This window comes from Bufo bufo, chromosome 6, assembly GCF_905171765.1.
Source record: "Bufo bufo chromosome 6, aBufBuf1.1, whole genome shotgun sequence".
Taxonomy (NCBI): domain Eukaryota; kingdom Metazoa; phylum Chordata; class Amphibia; order Anura; family Bufonidae; genus Bufo; species Bufo bufo.
Genome location: NC_053394.1, coordinates 95,768,167 through 95,796,057, shown reverse-complemented (window position 1 = coordinate 95,796,057; position 27,891 = coordinate 95,768,167). Strand labels below are relative to the sequence as shown.

At 43.9% G+C, this 27,891-nt stretch overlaps 1 protein-coding gene across 8 annotated transcripts in view; it reads left to right on the top strand.

Moving 5' to 3' along the window:
• The window catches only part of ANK3 (ankyrin 3), a 753,651-nt gene that overhangs the window by 548,824 nt on the left and 176,936 nt on the right, over positions 1 to 27,891 (top strand). For all 8 annotated transcript variants that reach the window (XM_040437293.1, XM_040437301.1, XM_040437297.1 and 5 more), the window contains 4 exons: positions 2,839 to 3,036; positions 13,700 to 13,798; positions 15,564 to 15,662; positions 21,767 to 21,865. In XM_040437293.1, the coding sequence (XP_040293227.1) occupies positions 2,839 to 3,036; positions 13,700 to 13,798; positions 15,564 to 15,662; positions 21,767 to 21,865 (495 nt within the window). The remainder of the gene's footprint in view (positions 1 to 2,838; positions 3,037 to 13,699; positions 13,799 to 15,563; positions 15,663 to 21,766; positions 21,866 to 27,891) is intronic.

Here is a 27,891-nt window from a genome sequence, read left to right as displayed (position 1 = left end):
CTATGAATTAACACATGTGGAATTATATTCATAACAAACAAGTGTGAAACAACTGAAAATATGTCATATTCTAGGTTCTTCAAAGTAGCCACCTTTTGCTTTGATTACTGCTTTGCACACTCTTGGCATTCTCTTGATGAGCTTCAAGAGGTAGTCCCCTGAAATGGTTTTCACTTCACAGATGTGCCCTGTCAGGTTTAATAAGTGGGATTTCTTGCCTTATAAATGGGGTTGGGACCATCAGTTGCGTTGAGGAGAAGTCAGGTGGATACACAGCTGATAGTCCTACTGAATAGACTGTTAGAATTTGTATTATGGCAAGAAAAAAGCAGCTAAGTAAAGAAAAACGAGTGGCCCTCATTACTTTAAGAAATGAAGGTCAGTCAGTCAGCCGAAAAATTGGGAAAACTTTGAAAGTAAGGGCTATTTGACCATGAAGGAGAGTGATGGGGTGCTGCGCCAGATGACCTGGCCTCCACAGTCACCGGACCTGAACCCAATCGAGATGGTTTGGGGAGAGCTGGACCGCAGAGTGAAGGCAAAAGGGCCAACAAGTGCTAAGCATCTCTGGAAACTCCTTCAAGACTGTTGGAAGACCATTTCAGGGGACTACCTCTTGAAACTCATCAAGAGAATGCCAAGAGTGTGCAAAGCAGCAATCAAAGCAAAAGGTGGCTACTTTGAAGAACCTAGAATATGACATATTTTCAGTTGTTTCACACTTGTTTGTTATGTATATAATTCCACATGTGTTAATTCATAGTTTTGATGCCTTCAGTGTGAATCTACAATTTTCATAGTCATGAAAATAAAGAAAACTCTTTGAATGAAAAGGTGTGTCCAAACTTTTGGTCTGTACTGTATATACGGTATATATATATATACACACACACACACACCTATATATATATATATATATATATATATATATATATTTATATGTTACAGACAGTAGAACTGGCTTAATTGCCCATAGCAACCAATCAGATTCCACCTTTTATTTTTCACAGCTCCTTTGGAAAATGAAAGGTGGAATCCGATTGGTTGCTATGGGCAACTAAGCCAGTTCTACTTTACACCAGTTTGATAAATTCCCCCCAGTGTCTCCATATAAGTCTCTGGCACCATGTACAATTTAAAGGAGTTTCCCCATGATAAGTACTGATGATCTAGATGTCAGGAATTTTCCAAAACGGTGGCCTTCTCGTCGTTGTGTTAGGAATTCCCAGACACTTTCATTCACTGTTCCATTTACACTTCTATTTAAGAAGACTTATCTATAACCCTGCTTAAGGCTAGATTCACACGACCGTATGTGTTTTGCGGTCCAAAAAATTGCGGATCCACCAAAAAAACAAGAATAGGACATGTTCTATCTTTTTTGCGAGGCTACGGAACGGATATAGGGATGCGGATAGCACATGGTGTGCTGTCCGCATTTTTTGCGGACCCATTGAAATGAATGGGTCCTCATTCAATCTGCAAAAAAACTGAATGGACACGGAAACAACATGCGTTCGTGTGAATGTCGTGTGTTGTGGATCCGCAAACTGCGGATCCGCAAAACACGGATACCGGCCCATATTCTTGTCCGCAATTGATACGGATGCAGACAGCACACAGTGTGCTGTCCTCATCTTTTGCGGACAGCAAAATGAATGGGTCCGGAACGGATGTGGACTCATTCATACTGTCATGTGAATGTACCCTAAGGCCCCTTTCACACGAGCGAGTATTCCGCGCAGGTGCAATGCGTGATGCGTGATGCGAAAACATTGCGCCCGCACGGAATCCGGACCCATTCATTTCAATGGGGCTGTGTACATGAGCGTTGGTTTTCACGCATCACTTGTGTGTTGCATGAAAATCGCAGCATGTTCTATATTCTGCGATTTTCACGCAATGCTGGCCCCATAGAAGTGAATGTGGCTGTGTGAAATATTGCAACGCATCCGCAAGCAAGTGCGGACGCAATGCGTTTTTCACGGATGGTTGCTAAGAGATGTTGTTTGTATACCTTCAGTATTTTATCACGCACATGTAAAACGCATTAAATCGCATTGCACCCGTGTAATAAAAACTGAACAACTGAATGCGATCGCAGCCAAAACTGAATGACTTTGTTTGCGAAATCGCGCATTTTTCACTGAACGCATCCGGACCTAATCTGCACACTCTCGTCTACAAGGGGCCTAAGAATGTACAGATGAATGTGGCAGATGAATGTCGTTAGAGGAGGGGACCGCTTCTATTACATGCAGCGATCGCTTCTACGGCATGGGGAGAAGCAATCGCTATACCATCGCTCGTCCCCATTCTGTATAGTGGTTTGGAGGCGGCAGATCTTTATTAGACGCCACGATCTGCCGCCTGCAAACGATAATTTTTTAATATGTCAAAATATTTGGATTGCCCAATGATCGAGTGTTTGCTTGTTCATCTGGCAATCGGCGGCAGTATTACACTAACGAGCCTTCATCCGTACGCTCAGTGATTATCTGCCGAAAAATCGGGCAGTATAATACAGGCTTTACTCTGGTCTTCCTGAGGTGTGAATAGAATGCCTATATTACAGTGAAGACTGACACAACCACAAAGCAACTAGAGAAAGGGATCAGAGCCAAATGTAGTCCTCGAGGTACTGGATTGGTGACCATTATTGGTTGTCACTAAAAATCTTTTACTTGTGCAGGAGACCAAGATAAGTAGAAGAAGAATTAAGGACAACTTTTCATGGTGTTTTTCCGTAAAATGTACAAGTACATAGAGATATGTGTTACATTCAGCCATTATTAGAAAAGCACTTACCTGTAACTCACCTTGCTCCTCTGTTTACAGAACGGACTGTCACCATTGCACATGGCAACCCAAGGAGATCACCTGAACTGCGTCCAGCTCCTGCTGATGCATAACATACCTGTGGACGACGTCACCAATGACTATCTAACTTCCCTACATGTTGCCGCACACTGTGGCCATTACAAGGTGGCAAAGGTCCTGCTGGATAAGAAGGCCAATCCTAACGCCAAAGCATTGGTGAGCACATCTGCCCTCTTTATATATATATCCATGATTCGTAAAGCTGCGGACGAACAGCAAAAGCCCATGGAGTGAAACGCGTGGGTCACCATTATTAGGAAATACATTTGTGAATATTACATTACACTGAAAATGACAGTGACCCGGGCTATGCTAACCATTTCAGTGTAGAGACCTGCCTGCCTATAATGCATGCTACATAGCGCTCCCCCTCCCATAGGAATAAGGGGGAGGGGAAACCCTGCGTTGTGTGGTTCACTGCCGAAAGCATTTATAGACATGTTAAAGGGTAACCCTGACCTAAGAACTAAGCACTAAGGGTTAGATCCATCAAACTGATATAAAGGAAAACTGGCTTAGTTTCCCATAGCAACCAATCAGATTCTACCTTTCATTTTTCACAGCTTCTTAGGAAAATGAAAGGTGGAATCTGATTGGTTCTATAGTCAACTAAGCCAATTTTCCTTTATATCGGTTTGATGAATTGGTAGTTCCTCACCAGTTCAGTATCTCTGACATAGCCTTGAGATTGGACTGTCACTGTGGTAAAGATGCTGTTAGCACAGACGGTGTCCCTTGTTATATTGGTTATGGCGTCAGTGTACATTAATACCACATTCACTAGGCACCCGAGAGCCTTAGTGGCATTTACTGTGAAATGTACATGGCATGCCAGCCTCCAAGCGTGAGAGCTGTTTTATACCCAAATAGATGAATCCATAACATTTTGGGGAATATTAAATTATTAAATATAATATTTTAAAAAAAAAGTCCATTGAACACTCAAACAAGTTAAACTGTTGAAATCTTGAAATCATGAGAAGTTTTGACACCATTGAAGTTTACTAAGACATGAATGTATAATATTCCATGTCCGTGCTTCTCGGCAGGCTCTTCACTCCTCTCGGGGGCTGGTAGTGACTTCTCTGGCTGTGATTTATTATTCATGGTTGTTGTCTGCTGTGATTTCTTTTTAACTTTCTAGTTGCAGAGTTTTCCATGTCAAGCAATCTGACTCTCTATTCAATCTAAAACTGAATACCTGTGATTCTGTGTCCACAGCCCATTTGTAATGACCCCTTAAGGCCTCATGCCCACGTCCGTTGGGCGACCGTGGCCATATTGCGGCCCGCAAACGGCGGGTCTGCAATCCACGGCCGTCGGCCGTGTGCACCACGGGTGTGGACCCTTCACTTGAATGGGTCTGCAATTCCGGAGATGCGGAACGGAGTCACAGAACGGAACACCGGAAGCACTACGGAGTGCTTCCGTGGTGTTTTTTTTCCGTTGTTCCGCACCGCAAATAAATATGACATGTCTTTTTTTTTTTGCGGTGCGGACAGACCATGGACCCATTCAAGTTGAATAGGTCCAGCCCGCTGCACGGATGTTGCCCGTGCATTGGGGACCGCAATTGCGGTCCAGAATGCACGGAACGGCCGCACGACGGCCGTGTGCATGAGGCCTTAGTGTGTACGCCAGGAAAAGCTCCTAGGGAACACACTAAGGGCTCATGCACACGATCGTTTGTATTTTGCGGTCTGCAAAATACGGATCCACAAAAAATACGGATGACATCCGTGTGCATTCCGTATTTTGAGGAATGGAACAGCTGAAAATCGCAGCATGCTCTATTTTGTGCGTTTTTCACGCAACGCAACGCAGGCCCCATAGAAGTGAATGGGGCTGCTTGAAAATCGCAAGCAAGTGCGGATGCGGTGCGATTTTCACGCATGGTTGCTAGGAGATGATCGGGATGGGGACCCGATCATTATTATTTTCCCTTATAACATGGTTATAAGGGAAAATAATAGCATTCTTAATACAGAATGCTTAGTAAAATAGGGCTGGAGGGGTTAAAAAAATAAATAAAATTTAACTCACCTTAATCCACTTGTTCGCGCAGCGCGGCTTCTCTTCTTTCTTCTTCTTTGCTGTGCAGGAAGAAAAGGACCTGTGGTGACAACACTGCGCTCATCACATGGTTCGTCACATGATTCATCACCATGGTGATGGATCATGTGATGGACCATGTGATGAGCGCAGTGATGTCATCAAAGGTCCTTTACCCAAGTCCTGAAGAAAGAAGAGAACCCGGGCTGCGCGAACAAGTGGATTAGGCCTCATGCACACGACCGTTGTGTGCATCCGTGGCCGTTGTGCCGTTTTCCGTTTTTTTTCGCGGACCCATTGACTTTCAATGGGTCCGTGGAAAAATCTGAAAATGCACCGTTTTGCAGCCGAGACCGTGATCCGTGTATCCTGTCCGTCAAAAAAATATGACCTGTCCTATTTTTTTGACGGACAACGGTTCACGGACCCATTCAAGTCAATGGGTCCGTGAAAGAACACGGATGCACACAAGATTGGCATCCGTGTCCGTGATCCGTGGCCGTAGGTTACTTTAATACAGACGGATCCAAAGATCCGTCTGCATAAAAGCTTTTTCAGATCTAAGTTTTCACTTCGTGAAAACTCAGATCCGACAGTATATTCTAACACAGAAGCGTTCCCATGGTGATTGGTGATTGTCCATGGATTGAAAAAATAGTTTTTTCTATATATACTTTTCATGGATTTGAGCGGCATTAGCGTGGATTAAAACACATTGAATTTGCTTCTGGAGTGCCATGACCTTCCTTATTTTTTGATGGCCCATGGTGATGGGGACGCTTCTAGTTAGAATACACTACAAACTGTGTACAAGACTGCCCCCTGCTGCCTGGCAGCACCCGATCTCTTACAGGGGGCCGTGATCAGCACAATTAACCCCTTCAGGTGCGGCACCTGAAGGGGTTAATTGTACTATCATATCCCCCTGTAAGAGATCAGGGCTGCCAGGCAGCAGGGGGCAGACCCTCCCCCCCTCCCCAGTTTGAATCTCATTGGTGGCCAGTGCGCCCCCCCCCCCCTCTATTGTAATAATAGGTTGGTGGCCAGTGCGGCCCCCCCCCTCTATTGTAATAATAGGTTGGTGGCCAGTGCGCCCCCCCCTCTATTGTAATAATTCGTGGGTGGCACAGTGTGCGCCCCCCATCGGCCCCCCCTCCCTCTATAGCATTAACAACATTGGTGGCCAGTGTGCAGCCTCCCATCTCCACCCCCCCCCCCCATCATTGGTGGCAGCGGAGTTCCGATCGGAGTCCCAGTTTAATCGCTGGGGCTCCGATCGGTAACCATGGCAACCAGGACGCTACTACAGTCCTGGTTGCCATGGTTACTTAGCAATAATACAATAGTAGAAGATTCATACTTACCTGCTCCTGGCTGCTGCGATGTTCGTGTCCGGCTGGGAGCTCCACCTATTGGTAAGTGACAGGTCTGTGCGGCGCATTGCTAAATGAACTGTCACTTACCAGTAGGAGGAGCTCCCGGCCGGACACAGACATCGCAGCTCCCAGGTAAGTATGAATCTTTTACTATTGTACTATTGCTAGTAACCCGCTGCCACCAATGATCGGGGGGGGGGGGAGAGATGGGAGGCCGCACACTGGCCACTAATGTTGCTAATGCTATAGAGGGAGGGGGGGCCGATGGGGGGCGCACACTGTGCCACCAACGATTTATTACAATAAAGGGAGGAAGGGGGGGGGGGGGCGCACACTGTGCCACCAACGATTTATTACAATAGAGGGAGGAAGGGGGGGGCGCACACTGTGCCACCAACGATTTATTACAATAGAGGGAGGAAGGGGGGGGGGGCGCAGCAGGGCAGCAGGGGGCAGTCATGTAAACAGTTTGTAGTATATTCTAACTAGAAGCGTCCCCATCACCATGGGAACGCCTCTGTGTTAGAATATACTGTCGGAAATGAGGTTTCACGATCTAACTCATATCCGACAGTATATTCTAACATAGAGGCGTTCCCATGGTGATGGGGACGCTTCAAGTTAAAATATGCCATCGGATTGGAGAAAACTCTGATCCGATGGTATAAAAGGGACTCCAGACTTTACATTGAAAGTCAATGGGGACGGATCCGTTTGAAATGGCACCATATTGTGTCAACGTCAAACAGATCCGTCCCCATTGACTTGCATTGTAATTCAGGACGGATCCGTTTGGCTCTGCACGGCCAGGCGGACACCAAAACGACTTTTTTTTCATGTCCGTGGATCCTCCAAAAATCAAGGAAGACCCACGGATGAAAAAACGGTCACGGATCACGTAAAAACGGGACCCGTTTTTGCGGACCGCAAAAAAATACGTTCGTGTGCAGGAGGCCTTATAAGGGAAAATAATACAATCTACACAACACCTAACCCAAACCCGAACTTCTGTGAAGAAGTTCGGGTTTGGGTACCAAACATGCCGATTTTTCTTACGCCCGCATATTATCCGACCCAAATCCATGATGCCCGTGTGAAAGAGGCCTTATAGTTTAATGGGGCCGGATGGGAATGTTTTGGTGGAACAGCCTGCCATATCTCACAATGCTTTAAAAATGATGTCCAAATGGTTTACATGCCCTACGATGTATTACATGCTTAGTAATGTATAATTGTGCATTTTGTGTGTTATAGAATCAGTCCTATAGTTTTACTTTCAGAATAAAAGTTGTGAGAAGTTTTGTAACTATTACAGGAAGTTTACTCCATACTGTATATTCTTGTAATTCACAAGATAAGAATTTGTCCAAATAGGATTTGTATTTTTTCCATGGTCGTCGTATCACCAGATGACAGGGACAGGATGTGTTGACCTCGTGGGAACTAGCTGTAGAGGACTTTGTTACTACTTACTCACAGCTTACCTCCATCTGTCACATTATGGGCAATTTATGACTCCAATAAAGACACAGAATTAAATATCAACTGGTAGTGATTCACTGTCATTATGTCTCGATGTGGAGTTGTTTTTACGAATTTATAAAAATAAAAAAAAGGACATTGGCCCTCATTTACTAATGTCAGTGCATCTAGACACGGTCTTACACCATCTTATAGGATTAGTAAATTCCATGCTGCGGTCCTTAGGGACTGCTGTATAGAGGGGCTAACCATCAGGCCCGATGCTTGAAGGGTAAACTGAGGGAAGGCGCTCCCCCATCAGGCCGCTGCTCTGTGGCAGCGGCCCGGTGGTTACCACGACAACCGGACGCCTGATCAGGCTTAGGCCTCATGCACACGGCCGTTGCTCGGCTGTGGCCGTATTGCGGCCTGCAAACAGCAGATCCACAATATGCGGGCACCGGCCGTGTGCTCCCCGCATCACGTATACGGACCCATTCACAGTGCGGAACGGAGGCACGGAACCCCATGGAAGCACTACAGAGTGCTTCCATGGTGTTTCTGTCCGTGCCTCCGCACCGCAAAAAAATAGAATATGTTCTATCTTTTTGCGGTGCGGACGGATCACGAGCCCATTCAAGTTGAATGGGTCTCGATCCATCTCGGCTGCCACGCGGACGTTGCCCGTGCATTGGGGACCGCACAACAGCCATGTGCATGAGGCCTTAGTGTGAGTTCAATACACTGTAGTACACTATACAGTGTACTGCAGTGTATTGTAAGCCATCAGCCCCACTGTATCTTCAAGAACCAAGTGGGTCTGGGTCCAAAAAATGTTAAAAAAAAAGTTTAAAAAAATAAAAAGAGAGAAAAAAACCTTCCTATATCCACACATAATTGGTTGAAAATGTAAAAAATAAAAAACACTAAACATGTGGTATTGCCGCGTCCGTAAGGACCTGATCTATAAAAGTATCATTTTATTTTTTACCGCATGGGGAACACCATAGAAAAAAAAGAAAAACTATGATGGAATTGAAATTTTGTCCACCGCACTTCCCAAAAAATTGTATAAAAAGTGATCAAAAAAGTCATATGTATCGAAAATTAGTACCAATCAAACCATGACCTCATCCAGCAAAAAATGAGCCCCTACATAAGCCAATCGTCCAAAACATAAAAAAATATGGCTTTCAGGAAATAGAGACACAAAAACATGATATTTTTTCAAATATGCTTTTATTGTATAAAATAAAGTTTTAAAAATGTACATATTAGGTATCATCATGTCTGTAACTAATGCAACCCATCTGGTGAACACCATAAATAACTAAAATAAAAAATGTGCCCAAAAATATTTTTTTTTAGCACTTTACATCACAAAAAGTGTAATACCAAGTGATCAAAAAGTCATATGTGCCCAATAATAGTACTAATCAAACAATCATCTCATCCCGCAGAAAATTAGATCCTACCTAAGACAATCTCCCAAAAAATAAAAAAATATGGCTTTCAGAAAATGGAAACACAAAAACATAATTTTTTTTCTAAAATGCTTTTATTGTGTAAAATAAAAGAAAAAAAATTCAGATATTAGGCATCGCTGTGTCCGTAACAACCTGCTGTATAAAAATAGCATGTGATCCAACCCGTCTGGTGAACGCCGTAAAAAAGATGAAATAAAATTGTGCTAAAAAAGGCAATTTTTTTATCACCTCACATCACAAAAAGTGTAATACCAAGCAATCAAAAATTAATATGTGTCCCAAAAGGGTACCAATCTCATTATCTCATCCCACAAAAAATGAGACCCAACTTTAGACAATCGCCCAAAAAAATAAAAAAAATATGGCTTTCAGAAAATGGAAACAAACACATGATTAAAAAAAATAAAAATTTATTGTGTAAATCCCAAAAAATAAAAATAAAATAGACATATTAGGTATCGCCGCATCGTTACGACCTGCTCTATTAAAAATATTACATTATCTACTCTGTCAAGTGAACATTGTAAAAAACAAAAAATAAAAACTGTGCCAGAACGGCCATTTTTTGGTTACCTTGCCTCATAAAAAGAGCAATATATATATACACACACAATGCACAACTACATCTAGCAAAAGACTGCAGGAATAACCCTAATATATAATAGCAGCACAGCAGGCCAAATATAAATATGGGGGTGCAGGCCAATGGATCCGGCGACAAATCCAGGACAATATAGGAATTTTTTTAAATGGCAGCACTCTCACAAAAAATTAGTGAAAAGAAAAACACTTTATTTACTCCTGTGGTCGCAACTAGCGATGAGAGAACTTGTGTTTCAAGTTTGGCGTACAAGGTTCAGGTTCGGGTTATGTAAGAATTCCGTTATGGATTTTGCTAGCACGAACCATAACTAAGACCTCTTTCACACGGACATCGCGTGTGAGGGCCACATAGGATGCATGTGCGTCGTGGGTAAATCATGCGATTTTACCTGCGAGTGGGGTCAGTTTTGTATGCGATTGCGTTGCGTTCTTCAGTTTTTTCCGCGTGAGTGCAATGCATTTTGCACGCGCGTGATAAAAAACTGAATGTGGTACCCAGACCCAAACCTGGACTTCTTCACAGAAGTTCGGGTTAGGGTTAGGTATTCTGTAGATTTTAATATTTTCCCTTATAATATGGTTATAAGGGAAAATAATAGCATTCTTAATACAGAATACTAAGTAAATGAAACTCACCTCATCCACTTGTTCGCGCAGCCCGGCTTGTCTTCTTTCTTCTTCTTTGAGAACCTGGGAGAAAAGGGCTTTTGGTGACGTCACTGCGCTCATCACATGGTCCATCACCATGGTGATGGACCATGTGACAGACCATGTTATGAGCGCAGTGACGTCAACAAAGGTCCTTTTCTCCCAGGTCCTCAAAGAAGAAGAAAGTAGACAAGCCGGGCTGTGGATGAGGTAAGTTTCATTTATTTTTATTTATTTAACCCCTACATCCCTAATTTACTTAGCATTCTGTATTAAGAAAGCTATTATTTTCCCTTATAACCATGTTATTAAGGAAAATAATAAAGATCGGGTACCCATGCCGCAAAATGCGGAATGCACATGGCCGGTGTCCGTGTTTGGCGGATCCACAATTTGAGGACTGCAAAACAGTTGCAGACGTGTGAATGGACCCTTATGGTCCGTGGTAGCGGAATCCATAACAGAATTCTTAGATAACCTGAGCCTTGTACGCCGAACTTTAAACACAAGTTCACTCAACACTAGTCGCAACGTTTTGAGCTGAAAACATTGCGACCACAGGAGTGAATAAAGTGTTTGAGAGTGTGAAAAAAAAATATTTACATATATGTATATGTCATTTATCAAACTGGTGTAAAGGAAAACTGGCTTAGTTGCCCATAGCAACCAATTAGATTCCACCTTTAATTTTTCACAGCTTCATTGGAAAATGAAAGAAGGAATCTTATTGGTTGCTAAGGACAACGACGCCAGTTTTCCTTTGCACCAGCTTTGATAAATCTCCCGCACTGCATATGTGTACAGAGCATTGTGTGTCCTCACACTGTACTAATCTGTGTGGGAAAAGTGACAGCTTACTGTGTGGACTGCACATAATACTGTGTTCAGAAGAGAGCGCATGTAGTGACCATGTGAGAGCTGTCAGTAATGAGATCTATATCAGGCTTATAACGCCATGGTTCTCACTGTAGATCGCTGCACTAACGTTACTATGAGAAATATCTATTGTGTCTACAAATAATGGACTTTCTACAGAATGGAAAGTGAGAAATAGATTTGCTGATTACAGGCTGTAGCATACTGTAAGCCTCACCGTGTTGTGGATTGGAATGAAATCTTACTACCAAGTTACTTTCAAGTTCCAGCAGCCTATTTGTAAGTGGCTGCTAGCTGTGCTGTGTAACAGGATGTGAGGGCAGGGCAGCAGAGCTGTGCTGTGTAACAGGATGTGGGGGCGGGGCAGCAGAGCTGTGCTGTGTAACAGGATGTGGGGGCGGGGCAGCAGAGCTGTGCTGTGTAACAGGATGTGGGGGCGGGGCAGCAGAGCTGTGCTAGTGCTTGTGAAATCAACAAGAACACCCACAGAGCCTCACAGGAGATGTCAGCAGTGAGCAAAACTCATAGAAGAGCATTTCTGAGAGTATGTGAAGCAAAGCTGATACCAGTAAACAAAAGTGCAATTTTATTATGTGCTGCATTACGGTAAGATATGGGGTTATTGATTTTTAGTGCACAAAGGTGTCCATAGCCTTTAAAAGAAGACCTTTCACCGTTCCTCACTAATCCATTTCAGTAAATACATTCCTCAGGAAATAACCATTTCATGAGCATTTTTTTCTTAAAGGGGTTATCCCATGAGCAATGTAAACAATGAAAATCAGACATCATGTAGTATATACAAATCTCTTTCTAACAAAGCTAGAACCAGCCCTGTACCTCACATGGATTTGCCCATTAATTGGTGCAGTTGTTCTGCTAGATTTATTTCAGGCTGACAGGTCAGGGGTGGTCACTTTCTCAGGGGGCATGTCCTTTCTGCTGCAGAAGGAGGCAGTTGAAGGATAGAATTGAGCTTGTATGTCAAACTCAGTGAGCTGGACGTAGAACTTATAAAAAAGGGCAAACAGCGGGTGACGCTACACAGAGAGATTTCAGTTAATATCTCCGGGGGTACAGTAAATTTTATTAATACTAAATTCATTACATGCAGTGACAAAAGTATTCAGATCCAGGTGCTTGTTTGAAAAATATAGAATACTTTTTGTGGGACAACCCGTTTAAGAACTCTGTGTGGTGCAGTTCATCTATTATTCATCCTAGAAATGTACCATTCCCAAATTTCTAGGAGTAATAGCACAACCTGGAGGTCTAAGAAAAATGTTCCTCATTGTTATTTCATGGGGAATGCAGTTATTTTACAAAAACAGGCAGGTCCGTAAAGATACAGATCTCCTTTAAGTAAGCTTTGAGCTTTCTGTATACAGTTTATACATTGACCTCAATAATAGCACAGTATTCAGTGATACCCCCATGCTCCCTCTAGTGGAGGCTGGAGACAGCACATTTTCTTAAAGCTATGTCTGTGCAGGGGATCTGGAGGTCTGTATGAGAAAAAGGAAGCTCCGTCCACTATACAGATAAATTAAGAAAAAAATTAGAGCAAAATGTTGGACCTAACCATCATGGTGATAACAGGTGGAAATTCACTTTAAGGTTTAACCAGTATTCCAAGGTGGCATCCGTTTTTAGGCTGTACTTGTATTTCACCTCTCTAATTGCAACTCGGCAAGAAATTAGCTCTTTACCCTGGGTCCTAATTTTAAGTAAAGTTTCAGTATTTGCATAGAATGTGCATTAGAAATAACACTCGAAAATGTTTGTGTCTCACCATGCTACCTAGCCAGCAAGCTTTCATCAAGGTTCGATCAGAGTACATCGCCATCATGCCAAGTCATCAGCACAGTTCAGTGGCGTGCAGCATTATACATTTCTATTTTTGCTGAGCTTGGGGAATGCTTGCCCTTGAAAAACTGAAAAAATCTGTTTGTAACAGAAAATAAAGTGGCGCTGTGCTTTAGAGGTTATATGTGAACCTACAGGGAGCACTTAATGTGAGGAGTCCAAACTATCCAAACTTTTAACAAGAAGCTCTATGAAAATATATTGTATGCTTGATATATCTTTTATAAGAACATCTACTGCTACCAAAGCAGAGGCGGACACTTTTTGAAGGCATCAACCAGTGCTTACTCTTCGGTGAGGCAATGGGTCGAGATCTCTCGCATGTTATGTATATTGCAGTAGCTTTCTCCACCAGGACTCTTTCACCTTGGATGGCGGAATCCTATATGAGAAGCTTTCATACTTTTATATGGAGATACTTATAGATCTATATGTTTTTCTGCCCAACAGAATGGCTTCACACCCCTTCATATTGCCTGCAAGAAAAACAGGATTAAAGTAATGGAACTTCTCCTGAAACATGGGGCGTCTATTCAAGCAGTCACTGAAGTGAGTATGATGTTGGCACTGGTGAGGCGGCATAGAGGCCCAGTTTGATGGCATTTAAGTTGCGGTTGGACTGCAATGTTTTCAGATTTGGAAATTGTGATGAGGGAGAATAGCTAGCAGGCATATATAGCAAGATAGCAGCCAATGCAAGGAACACCTTCCATGTTGCCTGCCTTCCTAATTTGAATGAGAACCTGTGGCGGGTCCTTCACTTCATACCTTAGAAAACAAGGGTGTGTGGATTTAATCCATGGGTCATGGAAAGGAGATGGGGAAGTTAATCCTCCTTAATCAAGCAGATATTGTACAGTTCATGCCCAAAATTAAACCATATCACAGCAGCTTAAATGTTCCTTACACTCATCTAAATGATGGCACCTGTATAGCAACTCCATTGGGGCTGCTGCTCCATTACACCACCATACATATTACCAGGAAAACTATATTAGGATAAATATATTTGGAGCACTGCACCAGTCTATATATCAGATCGTATGAACACTTACCTGATTCTTAGTGTTCTCCCATTCTCCAAACGGATATTCTAGTGAAAGATTGGCAGATATAATTCCTTATACAGTCTGGGTTCTTCAAAGTGTTCCAATTTCTTCCAAAGATGGTATTCGGGTGGTAATGTGGATACAAACAAGTCCACGAGCTCCACTAACAGTTCCGTGGAAAGGACCCAGCCGACAGTGCGCCATGTGTGTCGGAACAAAATCAAAATCAGGTCATATCCCTGAAGAAGGAAACCATGTTTTTCCAAAGCGTATTGGATTGGAGTGTCCTGCTGTGGCCTCCAGGACAGCAGTTGTGACGTCACTCAGTTTGACTGGTTTGTTTTTGTTCTAACACATGTGGAGTGCTGCCGATCTTCATCGGGGTAACCGTTTGGGGACTGGGAGAGCATTGAGAATCAGGTAAGTGTTCATAATATCTGATATAAAGACTGGTACAGCGCTCCAAATACACTTATCCTAATATAGTTCGCCTGGTAATATGTATGATTGCGGTGTCCTAGTGTGCAGCAGCCATTTGTGGTCTTTGCGCTGGAGGGTATTATATGAGCCCGATGAATGTTTGCATATATTATACAAAAAGTTAATCCTCCTGTCCCGGGTGGTTAGTGTAGTGATGTTATTCTATATTAGAAGGGAGCACCATTTTGCTATGGGCCCCTCTAACTTTATGTACTCTCATGTAGCACAGGACTAGAGGGCCATGAGTATGTGTGCATGTTTGGTTTGGGTTGGGGAAGGGGGTGGGGGTGGGTCAGGTGTTTGAGGCCAACAGTAAAAGTTTTAATAATAGCATACGGTAGATATATACTATTTTGGAAGTCAGGGCAGAAGACACTAATAGTTGGGGTGCTGAATTCCATGTATCCACTTCAACATACAGAGATGTGAAAGAAAGCCTAGCTTCACCCCTGCCGTGATGTCCAGCCTTTATTCAAATATGAGATAGACAGATAGATAGAAATGAAAATCCCTGACCTCCTCTTCTGACGCAACATGTGCCAACCATGAATGCAGCCATCTTTGCTCATGGAGTTGTAACTCAATTTTACACAAAGTTGGAATACCAGTATTGCCATGCACAATTACATTTTCTTGCTCCGGTGTAGTCTTTACTAACAATTTTTCATTCTGTTCATAAACTAGAAAGATGAGGCCAGGGGCTCTGTAAAGATCTTCTGCCCTTCTTTTAGGGATCTCTGTAATGGATCTGTGAACCATAATAAGTAATATTGTCTCATTCACAGTCTGGCCTGACACCGATCCACGTCGCTGCCTTCATGGGACATGTCAATATCGTTTCTCAGTTAACGCACCATGGAGCATCTCCCAACACAACCAATGTGGTGAGTGGGTTTGCCGATCACTATGGGCAACACAGAATTTTGAAGTACAGCTACATTTGTAGCACTGCTGACCCATCGGTATTTCTGTCGATGGTTTGACACAGGACTACTGTCTTAACTTAATGCATAAACGATGAAATGCCAGTTTGTTAAATGATATATTCAGCACTGCAACATCTTCCTTTACATTTGATGTAAAGGTGTCCAAACACGTAAGAGTAAAGTTGGCCAAACCTACTGATTTCGGGGCCTGATGACTATCTTCTGTGTATGGGGATATGCCAACTCTCCCCTAACAGATGACAGCCAGTGAAAGAGGGATTTGACATGTTGAATTTTGACATGCTCAGTCTCTTTTTCCTCTGCATAGGTCTCTGATAGAGAGTTACTCCCGTCTTCACCACATGGACCACATGCACGATCAATTGAACTATCAGCATGCATGCGTTATGGAGGAGCTGGAAGAAATACACTGTAACTGTTGGCAAAATGAGCTGACAACTACTGAAAGTGCACGGTCCTTAATAGTGTTGAGCGAATGGAAGCATCCGAAGTGGAATTAGATCCGGATTTCAGGAAAAATTTGTTTCACTGCAAAGCCGAATTTCCTTGAGCTTCCTGATAACAAATCTATTTTTCCTGAAATGGCGGTAGAAATAAAAAAAATACATACTCACCTCATCCATTTGCACCTGAAGAGGCAGCTGCGGCAGAAACCACGCAAAATCTCGAGCAGGGTGATGTAAGATGTCACCACGCCGGCGCGCTGGCCGTGCATGAAGACGTCATGTGATGACGTCACCACACCCGGCCAGCGTGATGACGTCATCACATTACAGCGTGAGATTTTGCGTGGTGTCTTCAATCAAGATGGTCCTGATGACCTCTACACGAACAAATGGATAAGTTGAGTATTTATTATTTTTTTTAATCCTGATTTAACTTTTAACCATGAAGGGGTTCAAGGATGGGGGGGTCGGCGCGATCGCCGTTCCCTGTCATTGCGCCCGCTACATACAAAGGAATGCGCTTCATAAAGTAATTCTTCATGAATCTAATTTCTTTGTAGCAGCCAAATCGAATTTCTCATAACTTTGTCTGACCTCCTCCATAGGCCTTCTTCTGGAATCAATAGGGAGATTTAGGAATTTGTACTTATGCCAGGATTGACGGTGCTCCCTGCGTGTCTCTACATTGTGAAGACACCATCAAAACAGTTCTAGATTTGTTATTTTATGCAGCAGCTATATTGTAACATTTCTTTTGCATTGTGGTTTCATTTGTATTTGCATACGAGTGGTAGGTAGCTCCAGTAGAACAAAGAATGCCTTATGTGGCTTCACTAGCCAGTAGGTCTAGAGGTACACAGGTTTCTACTGTACTTCCGGTAGCTTTCGAGGTCTGTTTGTCTCTAGGAGTATCTTCTACTGGTTACAGCGGAAAAGATAAAAAACATTTGGTTTCTGCACAGTAGTCTGGATCGTTATCTACATTGGACTGTCCTAGCTACAGTCAGACCACACAGGATGGTTGGAGAACCAGTTGCTATTGGACAGCAGAGGAAAATGTGCAAAGACATGTTCTTATACTCAGGCACAAATTCACATACAAAAACAAAGTAAAAGCACAGCTACAGAATACAGGGAACAGTCTCTGGATCGCCTGGGCACTGAGTTCAGGAATCAAGCTTAAAAAGTAACTACACTTTACATAAACTTTTGATACGTCATAGCGACATATCAAAGGTTTTGATGAGTGAGTGAGTGATAAGTGCTGAGACCTCCACTGATTGCTAAAATGAGGAGTTAAATGCTCTCATTAAGCTCTGTCTCTCATCACTGCTGAAGATGGAAGTGTAGATGGTGTCAGTCTAGTCTCAATGAGCTCATCTCTCAGACCACCACCGGTCAGAACCTTTGATATGTCACTCTGTAAGTAACATATCTAAAGTTTATGTAAAGTGTGGGTCATCTTTAATGGTTCCAGGATAAAGCATACTGGATAGGGTAGAGGATACAAAAACTAGTCCAGGAATAAAAGTTTAGGGAGTAGGCTCAGGTTTTGTGGAACAGAGACAGAGTTCCTTCTGCCTAGTCTTCTTTGCTTGACTGAACAAGTCAAGTGTACATGGAACACACAGGGGTCCAGGAATCTGGGGCAGGCTTTGATTTCAGACAACAGGATAAACAACAGAGTCCAGAGAGAAATCAGCCAACTCCTAAGGGTGCTGCCACACATCGCGGCTGTGCTGCGTTTTGGATGCTCCCAAAAAAGGTATAAAAAACACATGTGCATTACCCCAGACCTGGGAGTATCTGCAATTGTTATGTATTAATATGTTAATGTTATGTACGCAGCATGAAATGGTATGGTTAGCAGGGACAGGGTTAACCACCCTGTTTCTCCCCTCTTAGTATGAGTGGGCTGGTCCTGCTTCCTGCCAGGAGAGGGTGTTCTAGCTAGGACAGTAATAAGGAAGGAAGCACGTCCAATTGCTCCTACTCCAAGGGTCTTAGGGACTAGCACAAGATCCAACTGTCCACTACTCCAGAGAGACTGCAAGAACCCCAGAATACAGCTTTCCTAGAAGCTACAGCATTGATAGTCAGCAGAGTGACTAGCAAGCCACAGCTTTACAGACCCTGCTGCAGGTGAGGGACTGCAGCTCAGATACCCATCACCTAGATTACATCCAGGCCAGACCAACCCAAAGCCTGCATTACACAGTGTACGCCTTTATCCACAAGTGCCAGCTTACAGCTGTTAGCCAGAGGTTCAAGGGAGAGTCATTAGCAACTGACACTTATCCAGCCACCATACCTCATTATCGGGGGAAAGAAATTGCACTTTGTATAAACTAATGTTGGATGTACTACAAGTTATATTTTGCACTTGCAATAAAAAGAGACTTTTACTTCTGGCCTGGTTCCTCAAACCACCTATCCACTGCACCGATCCCCAGCCTGAGGGAGTACACCATGACAAAACATCTCATCAGGGCCATTACAACTCTCATCCTCTGCACTGGCTCCTAAGGAGCTTTCTGCGCATGCAATTTTTTCAATAACATGCCTTTTATGCTGCTTTTTCATCCAGGAAAGGGAAAATTCACAGCAAAGTTAACGTACAGTGGCATCTGTTCACAATATGTTCCCTTTTAAAAAAAAAAAAACCTTATACGGCAGCATACAGTTTTACTGGACACCTGTGCATGGAATAGCACAGTCTGCTGCTCTATTCTATGCGGCTAAAGCATAAGCCGCGTTAGATGCCGCCAAACAGATACCAAATGAACAGACTGTAATGGTGGCCTAGGGGTCTGTTTAACGGATGCGCTGGAAACTTCCCCACTTTAACAGACACACAATGTTAAAAAAACCTAAATGACACTATAGAGCAGCTCTGGCACAAAGTGAGCCAGCACGTTTCTACTGTATATCGCCAGTAAAGAGTCACCAGTCCCAGCACACAGTATAAAATTGCATTGCAATTATTTTTTGATGGATCTTTTAGGCCTGGATGCTAAATATGATATTCTCAAGAGTTTTTTCTCTTTTTAATTTATCTGACTGCCAACAGGAATTGTTTGAAGCACATATGGCACATAAATGCCCGGTATCTCCCATTACATAACATGAAACAGCAGCTTTATATGTCTGAGATATTGATTCTTTTACCCATGTGTCCTTTGCAGCTGGGATCATTTTAGAGCTGAGTTCCACCAAAAATAGGCCATTTACTGCCTTTGATGCTATTTATTTTCCAAGATACATAAATGTAGTCTGGGCCTCTGACAAACTGTTGGGACCAGAACGATTCCCAGACAGTCAGCTATGACCTTTTTTTACATTCTTTTCTTGTGAAAGCATATTAGATTTTAGAAAATGTATCAGAGGCAAACCTTATGTTTTCATACATGTTCGATGCCAAATTTACACAACTTTAGATACAGTTTATTGCATTAAAGGGTACTGCCCACAATGACATGGAGTTATTAGTAGTGGCAGCACGGTGGCTCAGTGGTTAGCACTGGGGTCCTAGGTTCACATCCAACCAAGGACAACATCTGCATGGAGTTTGTATGTTCCCCCTGTGTTTGTTTGGGTTTCCTCCGGGTTCTCCGGTTTCCTCCCACACCCCAAAGACATACTGATAGGGACCTTAGATTGTGCACCCCATTGGGCACAGTGTGATGCTGATGTCTGTAAAGAGCTGCGAAATATGTCACCGCTATATAAGTGTGTAAAGTAATAATTGAATTCAAGTCTCTGGTGACCATAGCTTTTACTACAGGCTTTCTGCTTTTTTTTCTTTTTTGTTTTCCTTTGAAGGGGTTTTTCAGGATAGGTCATTAATATCAGATCGGCGGGGTTGTCAGACACCCTCCACCCCACCAATCAACTGTTTGAGGAGGCATGGGTGCTCAGGTGAGCTCAGCGGCCTCCTCGTACCTTACTAAGCACAGTGCCATACATTGGATAGTGGCTGTGCTTGGTATTGCCGCATAGCCCTATTTATTTGAATGGGACTGAGTTGCGCCTAGGCCATGTCACTGTTTAATGTGACGTCACTGGCCTTTTGTATGGTATTTTATAAAATTGCAGATGAATTCATACTCACCTTACTGATGCCGTTGCTCAGGTTTGAACTAGAGATGAGGGAACTTCTTGAAATAAGTTTTGGGTCCAAATCAAATATGCTTCAATTATCCTGAAATTTGGTCTCTGGTCTCCTAGGGCTCATATATTTTCTGATAAGAATCAGAGAATAAATATGCATTGTTTTGTGGGTACTCTTTCTCAATTTGGAGAGAGCCTAGTAGGTACAAGGCGTATTGTAGGGCAAGCAAGGCTGCTCTTGGTTTCTAGAAAAAGTATATGCAAATTAGCATATCTTACTTCTGCTGGAAAGGTCATTTGTATATCTTAGGGTTTCTAATAAAGATATTCAAATGACCTTTTCTGACAAAAAGGAAAAGAAAGCTGAGCATTTCTCATATCGCCAGATGCTACACATGCTAATTTGCTTATATTTTTCCCAGAAACCAAGAGAAGCATTACCTAGCCTACAATACACCTCATATATTCTACCGCACAGTATATTTTCCATGTGTAGTATTATCTACATGTGCTACATTTACTGTATTTGGTTGGAGTAAACCCATATCTGCAGCGGTTTACCATATTGAAAATCAAGTAACTTAATACATCAGTAATGCATCCAAAACAATTAGAAATTGGTAGAGAATGCTGCCACATTAATATTGTTCAATGGGATGTTCTTTTATAATCAAATCTGTAAATTTTACACAAGACCCGTCACCACTCCAGAGATGTCTGTTTTAGTACATAATTGTATTCCCATTAAATTATGGTAATTCTGGAGCATGTTTTCTCTATTATCTATTATTTCAAATATAATTTTTTGAATGAATTGTCAAGTGCGTGTTACCAGTTGGGGGTATATCCTTGCACACTCTGATACTATCCAATCAGTAGCAGATTGCGCAGGAGTGTGTGTGTGTGGGGGGGGGGTGACACAGCTGGCAATTAATTTATAAACGTTTAGTAGGAATAATAGAGAAATAGTACGACAACGTAGAGCCATAAGAAAATATGTCCCAGAATTGTCATTGCATGTGGAATTCAAGTATGTTGCAAGGTTTTTCCAAGACTCTGGATAGGTCATCAGTATCTGATCGATGGGGGTCGGACACCTGGGACCCCATCGATCAGCTGTTTGAGAAGGCATTGGCGCTCCTGTAACCACCATGGCCTTCTCCATGCTCACGAAGCACAGCGCCGTACACTGTATAGTGGCTGTGCTTGTTATTGCGCTCAGTCCCATTCACTTCCATGGGGCTGAGCTGCTCCTAGGCCATATGACCGAAGAACGTGTCATCACTGGCTAGCGAAAGCTGAGTGAAGGCTGTGGCGCTACTGAAAGTGCTGCTGCCTTCCCAAACAGCTGATCAGCGGGGGTCCCGGGTGTTGGACCCCCACGATCAGATTGTAAAGTCTCAGAAAACCCCTTTAAGGTCCTCTCTAATGTTAGTTGGTTGTAGTGATAACTGGCTTTTTTGCTTTTTTCCTTAAATGTTCTAGAGGGGGGAAACGGCACTCCATATGGCTGCCAGAGCCGGTCAGTCTGAAGTTGTCCGATACCTTTTGCAAAATGGAGCTCAGGTAGAAGCTAAAGCAAAGGTAAGCTGTATTGGTTTTACATATTATTATTTCTAATTTATTTCTGTAATAGGTTGTCCTAAGGCATAATTTTTTTTAAAGATAGCTCTTAAGAAATAGACTGAAAAACTCTCTCCACCATCCCACCAAGTTATACTGACTTTTATAACTTTCTACATGTTCTACATCAGGGCTTCTCAAACTTTGTGTACTCCAGCAAATCCATGGTCATGCCAGAGCCTCACCAGTAAGCACATTCTGCTGCACAGCACCAAATACCACCACATAGTCTCCATATTACCCCTAGCAGCACAAAACAAATACTACAGTGCAGGACAAGATGCCTACCCAGTAGTAGGCCAAATACTACAGTGTAGCAAATGATACTTCCTCATCAGCAACAAATAAATGCCACAGTGGTTTTGCTGCTGGTGTATTACATGTGGTATAATGATGCGGTTTTTACACAGACCAGTTATACTGGCAGTGAACTTACAGTTCTGGCTCCTGTCTCCACCACCTGGAGACTTGTGAGCCACACAGCACATCTTTCTTGGATAGATCGCAATTAGGGGGGCACCCTTCTTTTTATTGAGTTGGCAGTGTGGAAGCTCTTAAATATGTTACACAGGTGCACACAGAGCCTTCTCATAAATTTCTTCTTATATGTTTCTTTAGATGCTTGTAGTAAGCCTTAGTACAAGTCTGTAAAGATGTACATACAGTAGATAAGAAGAGATTATGAGAACCTTTTCATCTCTATACCTGGCGAGGACCGTGCGTCTCACCACTCTGAGCTGAGCCTCACCCATCATGTGCTCCTCACATTTTAAGTACTATTGTACTACATCACACATGGTGGGCAAGGCATTAGTAATACCCCTAGAGTGGCTTAGCGAAAAAATCTCTGCTGGATGGTATATAAATATGTAAAGGGGTTTTGGGGGCGCCCCCTAGTGTCTATGAGGTCCCTAACCCTAGTTAACTCACTATGCCTGACAGGCGGATCCTGAGCCTCCGCTATCTGGGAGTTGGGGTACATGTCTGCGGCAGTGCCTCCCCCCAGTGGAGCATCCGGGGTAGGGATGTGAGGCTCCACTGGGAACATACTTGGTGCAAATGAGACTGACACAGCCTAACTGGAATTTACTTTATATAGTGCGTAACAAAATGAACCAACATACATAGGAAAATACAATAGAGTAACACAGATCACAATGTAATGTGGATCTTTCCTCACCCACCCACCAGCACACCTGCGTCCCACCCCCTTATCTTCGCCCTAGTGGCCGTTGGTGCACATAGGAGAGTTGGGGCCCTTATAAGCTCTTGCTCCGCAGGGTCACTGAAGCAGCCTGAGCTGTGTAATGTCCGTCACTGGACCTCAGAGTCTTTATTGTGGTGAGGAGACAGGTGCCCTGTGGTGATACAGGGAGAGGTTTGACTTACCCTCACAACACCATTTACCAGGCCAGTCAGCAGCAATCTCCTCTCACTGGATTCACCAGACGTCTGGACTCAGTGCTTGTCTTTGCCAGCGGTCCCTCTCTCAGCAGGTGTGATCTTGGGTGAAGTAAGTTCTCTCCGCCAGGTTCTATCTCTGTGCTGCAGTCTCTCAATGCCAGACCCATGTCCTCTCTCTGGCTGAGCAAATCGTAGCTTCTAGAAACTTTTCCAGGACCTTCCTCCTTAGAGCTGTGCAGCCCACGTCATTTTAGGACCTGCGATGATGTCACTGACCATGTGACTCCTTTCAGCCAGTCATGTGATCAATGCTCAATGTCTTATTAACAGCATACTGAGTCCATCTACTGGGCATTTCAGATAACGCAGCCGGTGTAACTTCACAGGGTTACATGCTCTCCCTTGAAAAATACTTGCCTTCCACTGGCAAGTCCGAGCCAGGGGGCTTAACAAAAATTCAACAGAAAAATGTTTAGCATACATACAGTACAGTTGGCACAGTAATATCCTAGCTAGCTATTTATTTAGGGTAAAGAGTCACTAACATTTACCACTTCAGCTAGTGCATGTAGGAAAGTGGCCATTTTAGATGCTGCTTGTGTCAGCGGGGCATAACTGGGCTCTCCTATATTATCATAAACTAAGGCCCTAGGGGGTTGCCGCACTCTGGTACTGTGTCTCAGTTCTCGCTGTGGGAGAGGATCTTGGGACATCAACTGTGGAACTTCGACTCCTGCCTTCGAAGTAGAGTCTCTAAGGGAAGTTCCAGGCACAAAACATGGACTTTCTGGATTCAACCTTGGAGAACTTTGTGACCCAGGAGAGGTTCCGGGACTTTGTGGAACCACCGGAGTTAAAGGAGGCAATTGCTGTGTTTCTTCTGCGGGTGATGACCACCACTGATCCTCTGCACTGGGAGTTCCCGGGGTCTCCTCTGCCCCATTTCCAGGACTCTCTGCTGGGTTTTCCTCCAGTTCTTCACTACTCTCTTCCTCTTCATCAGCATACACAACTGGAAGCAGATGGTTTCTATGCCAAGCCTTTATTCGGCCCTCCGGGCCCCTAATGTTGTACACTGGCAGTCCTTCCAGTTTGGACACAACCTCAAACAGGGTATCTTTCCATCTGTCAGCCAGTTTGTGTTTTCCAGGCACACCTAGATTCCGGAGAAGAACTTTATCCCCTGCTTGAATCTCCCGATATCTCACCTTAGAATCATACCTTCTTTTGTTCCGTTCTTCCATTTTTGCTGCAGCTTGGGTGGCCAACTCATAGGCCCGATGAAGGTTTTGTTTGAGGTTCCTCACATATTGAAAGTGTGAAGTTGAATCTGTTCCATCAGGAGACACTCCCAAACGGACATCTACCGGTAATCGAGCTTCTCTTCCGAACATTAGGAAATAGGGTGAGAACCCTGTAGATTCATGCCTTGTACAGTTGTATGCGTGGACCATGGCTTCCACATGTTTACTCCAAGACCGCTTCTCGACTTGCTTGAGAGTCCCTAGCATATCTAGGAGGGTCCTATTGAACCGTTCTGGCTGTGCATCACCCTCCGGATGATAAGGTGTGGTTCTGGACTTCTGCACCTGCAACATGTCCAACAGCTCCTTGATCAACTTACTCTCAAAGTCTCTACCTTGATCAGAGTGTATCCGATTGGGTAGTCCATAGTGAATAAAATACTTCTGCCAAAGGACTTTGGCTACAGTCACAGCTTTTTGATCTTTAGTGGGGAAGGCTTGAGCATATCTGGTGAAATGGTCCGTTACCACCAGCACATTTCCAATTCCCGCTGTATCGCTCTCAATGCCGAGATAGTCCATGCACACAAGATCCATGGGTCCCGTACTTTTCAGATGACCCATAGGGGCAGCTCTCACAGGCAGGGTCTTCCTCTGGATACACCTCCTGCATGTCTTTACATGTTGCTCGACATGTTCCCTCATGCGAGGCCAATAGAACCGATCTTGTACTAGGCCATAGGTCTTGTCCACCCCGAGATGCCCATGTTGATCGTGGAGAGCTCTCAGGACCATGCCACGGTATCTGTGGGGTAGTACCAATTGTTTTCTGTCAGGGTGATCATGATACTTCACGACCCTATAGAGTACTCCATCTTCAAGATGTAGTCGGCTCCATTCTCTTCGGTATAATTCTCTTTGACTCACAGGTAGAGAAGTCAGCAATTTAGGATTCTTAGTCTTTATTGCTCTGATAACTATCCCAATATACCAGTCCCGCGCTTGAGCCTTCTTCTTGTCTTCTGTGGTTATACTGGACCACTGTTGAAGCATGACTGGAGCATGGAACACCTCAGGCACGGCTTCTGGAGAGTGGCTAATGGAGTCTATCCCCCTTAGCTCGGCAAACTCTTCTTGTCTCTCGGCCACCACATACATCTGACAAAAGGCTCCTACCCCCGGCCCAGGGATCTCTTCCCACTCCTCTTCTTCTTGGTGAGGAGGGAGTCTAGGTCTGCGGGACAGGGCATCTGCGCTGACATTCTTGGGCCCAGGCTTATACTTCAGGCTGAAACTGTAGCTTGACAAGGCAGCCAACCACCTATGTCCTGTGGCATCCAGCTTAGCTGTAGTCTGAATGTAGGTAAGTGGATTGTTGTCAGTCCTTACTTCGAATGTTGCTCCATACAAATAGTCATGTAGCTTATCCACGATGGCCCACTTGAGTGCCAGAAATTCCAATTTATGGACTGGATAGTTCTTCTCTGCACCTGTAAGACTTCTACTTATGTAAGCCACCGGCCTCAATCCTTCTGGATAACTTTGGTGCAGTACACCCCCTAGACCTTCCATACTGGCATCCACATGGAGGATATATGGTTTCTCAGGGTCTGCATAGGCTAAAACAGGAGCTTCTGTAAGTCTCTTCTTCAATGTCAGAAAGGCATCTTCACATCCTGAAGTCCATTTCTCTCCAAAGGGGTCTTTAGGAGATGGTGCCTCAGCACCCGTTACGTCAGAGGTAATCTTCAGTAGGTCATGTAACTCTCGAGCAATCTTTGAGTAGTCTTTCACAAACCTTCGGTAGTAACCACAGAATCCGAGAAAGGACCGCAACTCACTGATGTTATCTGGTCTTGGCCAATTCAACACTGCTTCAATTTTAGCAGGATCTGTGGCTACTCCTTCAGCGGAGACTATATGCCCCACATAAGTGACAGAGTTCTGGGCAAATCGGCATTTGTCCACTGATAGCTTCAGGCCTTCAGCTTGAAGTTGATCCAACACCTTTAGCAATCTTTGTTCATGCTCCTCTGGTGTCTTCCCGAAAACAATTAGGTCATCTAGATACACTAGACACTCTTTGGGATTCATATCCCCCACAGTTTTCTCCATCAGCCTCTGAAAAGTAGCAGGAGCTCCTGTGACTCCCTGTGGCATTCTGGTAAACTGGAAGAACCCCAAAGGGCAGATGAAAGCTGTTTTTTCCTGATCCTCCTTCTTCATGGGTACCTGATAATATCCAGACCTCAAGTCAAGCACACTGAACCACTGGCTGCCAGATAGGGCGTTCAGAAGATCCTTTATCCGGGGCAAAGTGTACTGATCTGGCACAGTCCTCTTGTTCAAAGTACGGTAGTCCACACATAGCCGAACTGAACCATTCTTTTTTCTCACTACCACAATAGGTGAGGCATAGGGGCTCCGAGACTCTGTGATGATGCCTGCTCCTTCCATCTGCTGGAGTATGTCCCGGACATCTTCCACATCTCGAGGGGGTATTCTTCTTGACCTTTCTCTGAAAGGAGTAGAATCAGCAAGTCTTATAGTATGGGTGGCACTCTTAGAACACCCCACGTCCATCTCTGCTCTGGAAAACACTCCCTCTCGGGTGACCAGTTTTGAACGAAGGTTGTCTTTCCACTCCTGTGGTAGAGGAGAATCTTCTAGATCAAAATCTAAAGGTGCTTTCACATGATCCTTCTGTTCTGCACTCACAGACATGATGGACGAAACTTGATCTAAAAGGTGTATCACACCAATCTTCTGATGACGATCAATCCGGATTTCCGTGGGGGTTAAATTCTGTACCATCACAGGAAAGCTCCGACACCACCTTTTCCGCCAATCTTTTACCTCAGGTATGAGAGTCCACCCCTTCTTCTGATCCTCTTCAGGCAGAGACTCAATAAGGTATTGTCCAGTTCCCCCCAACATTTCATGGTGCATTGAGGCTATGGCTCGTAAGGTTTTGGTCTCACCAGGCTTCACAAATGCAGGTTCTGTTCCTGAATAGTGGCACGACCCTGGTTTTGTTTCAAGGGCTAGTCGTCTACACTCTTTCCCTAGGACAGGGCTGACCTCCATCAGTCGGTCTAAGGAGACATCTCCCACTTCTGTCAGATAGGCCTTGAATACATCCTGTACCATCTTTGCATTAGTGCCCAATATTATTGGGGCACACACTTTCCTGGCTGCAGGGCATATTAAAGCTTCCAGCTCCATAGGACATATTATCCCAGTGTTTAACTGGGGAATAGTTATGGTCACTTTTATGCATCCCTCCACAGGTTGATCTTGAGAACCAACGCCCCATAGCTGAAACTCTCCTGCAGGTTC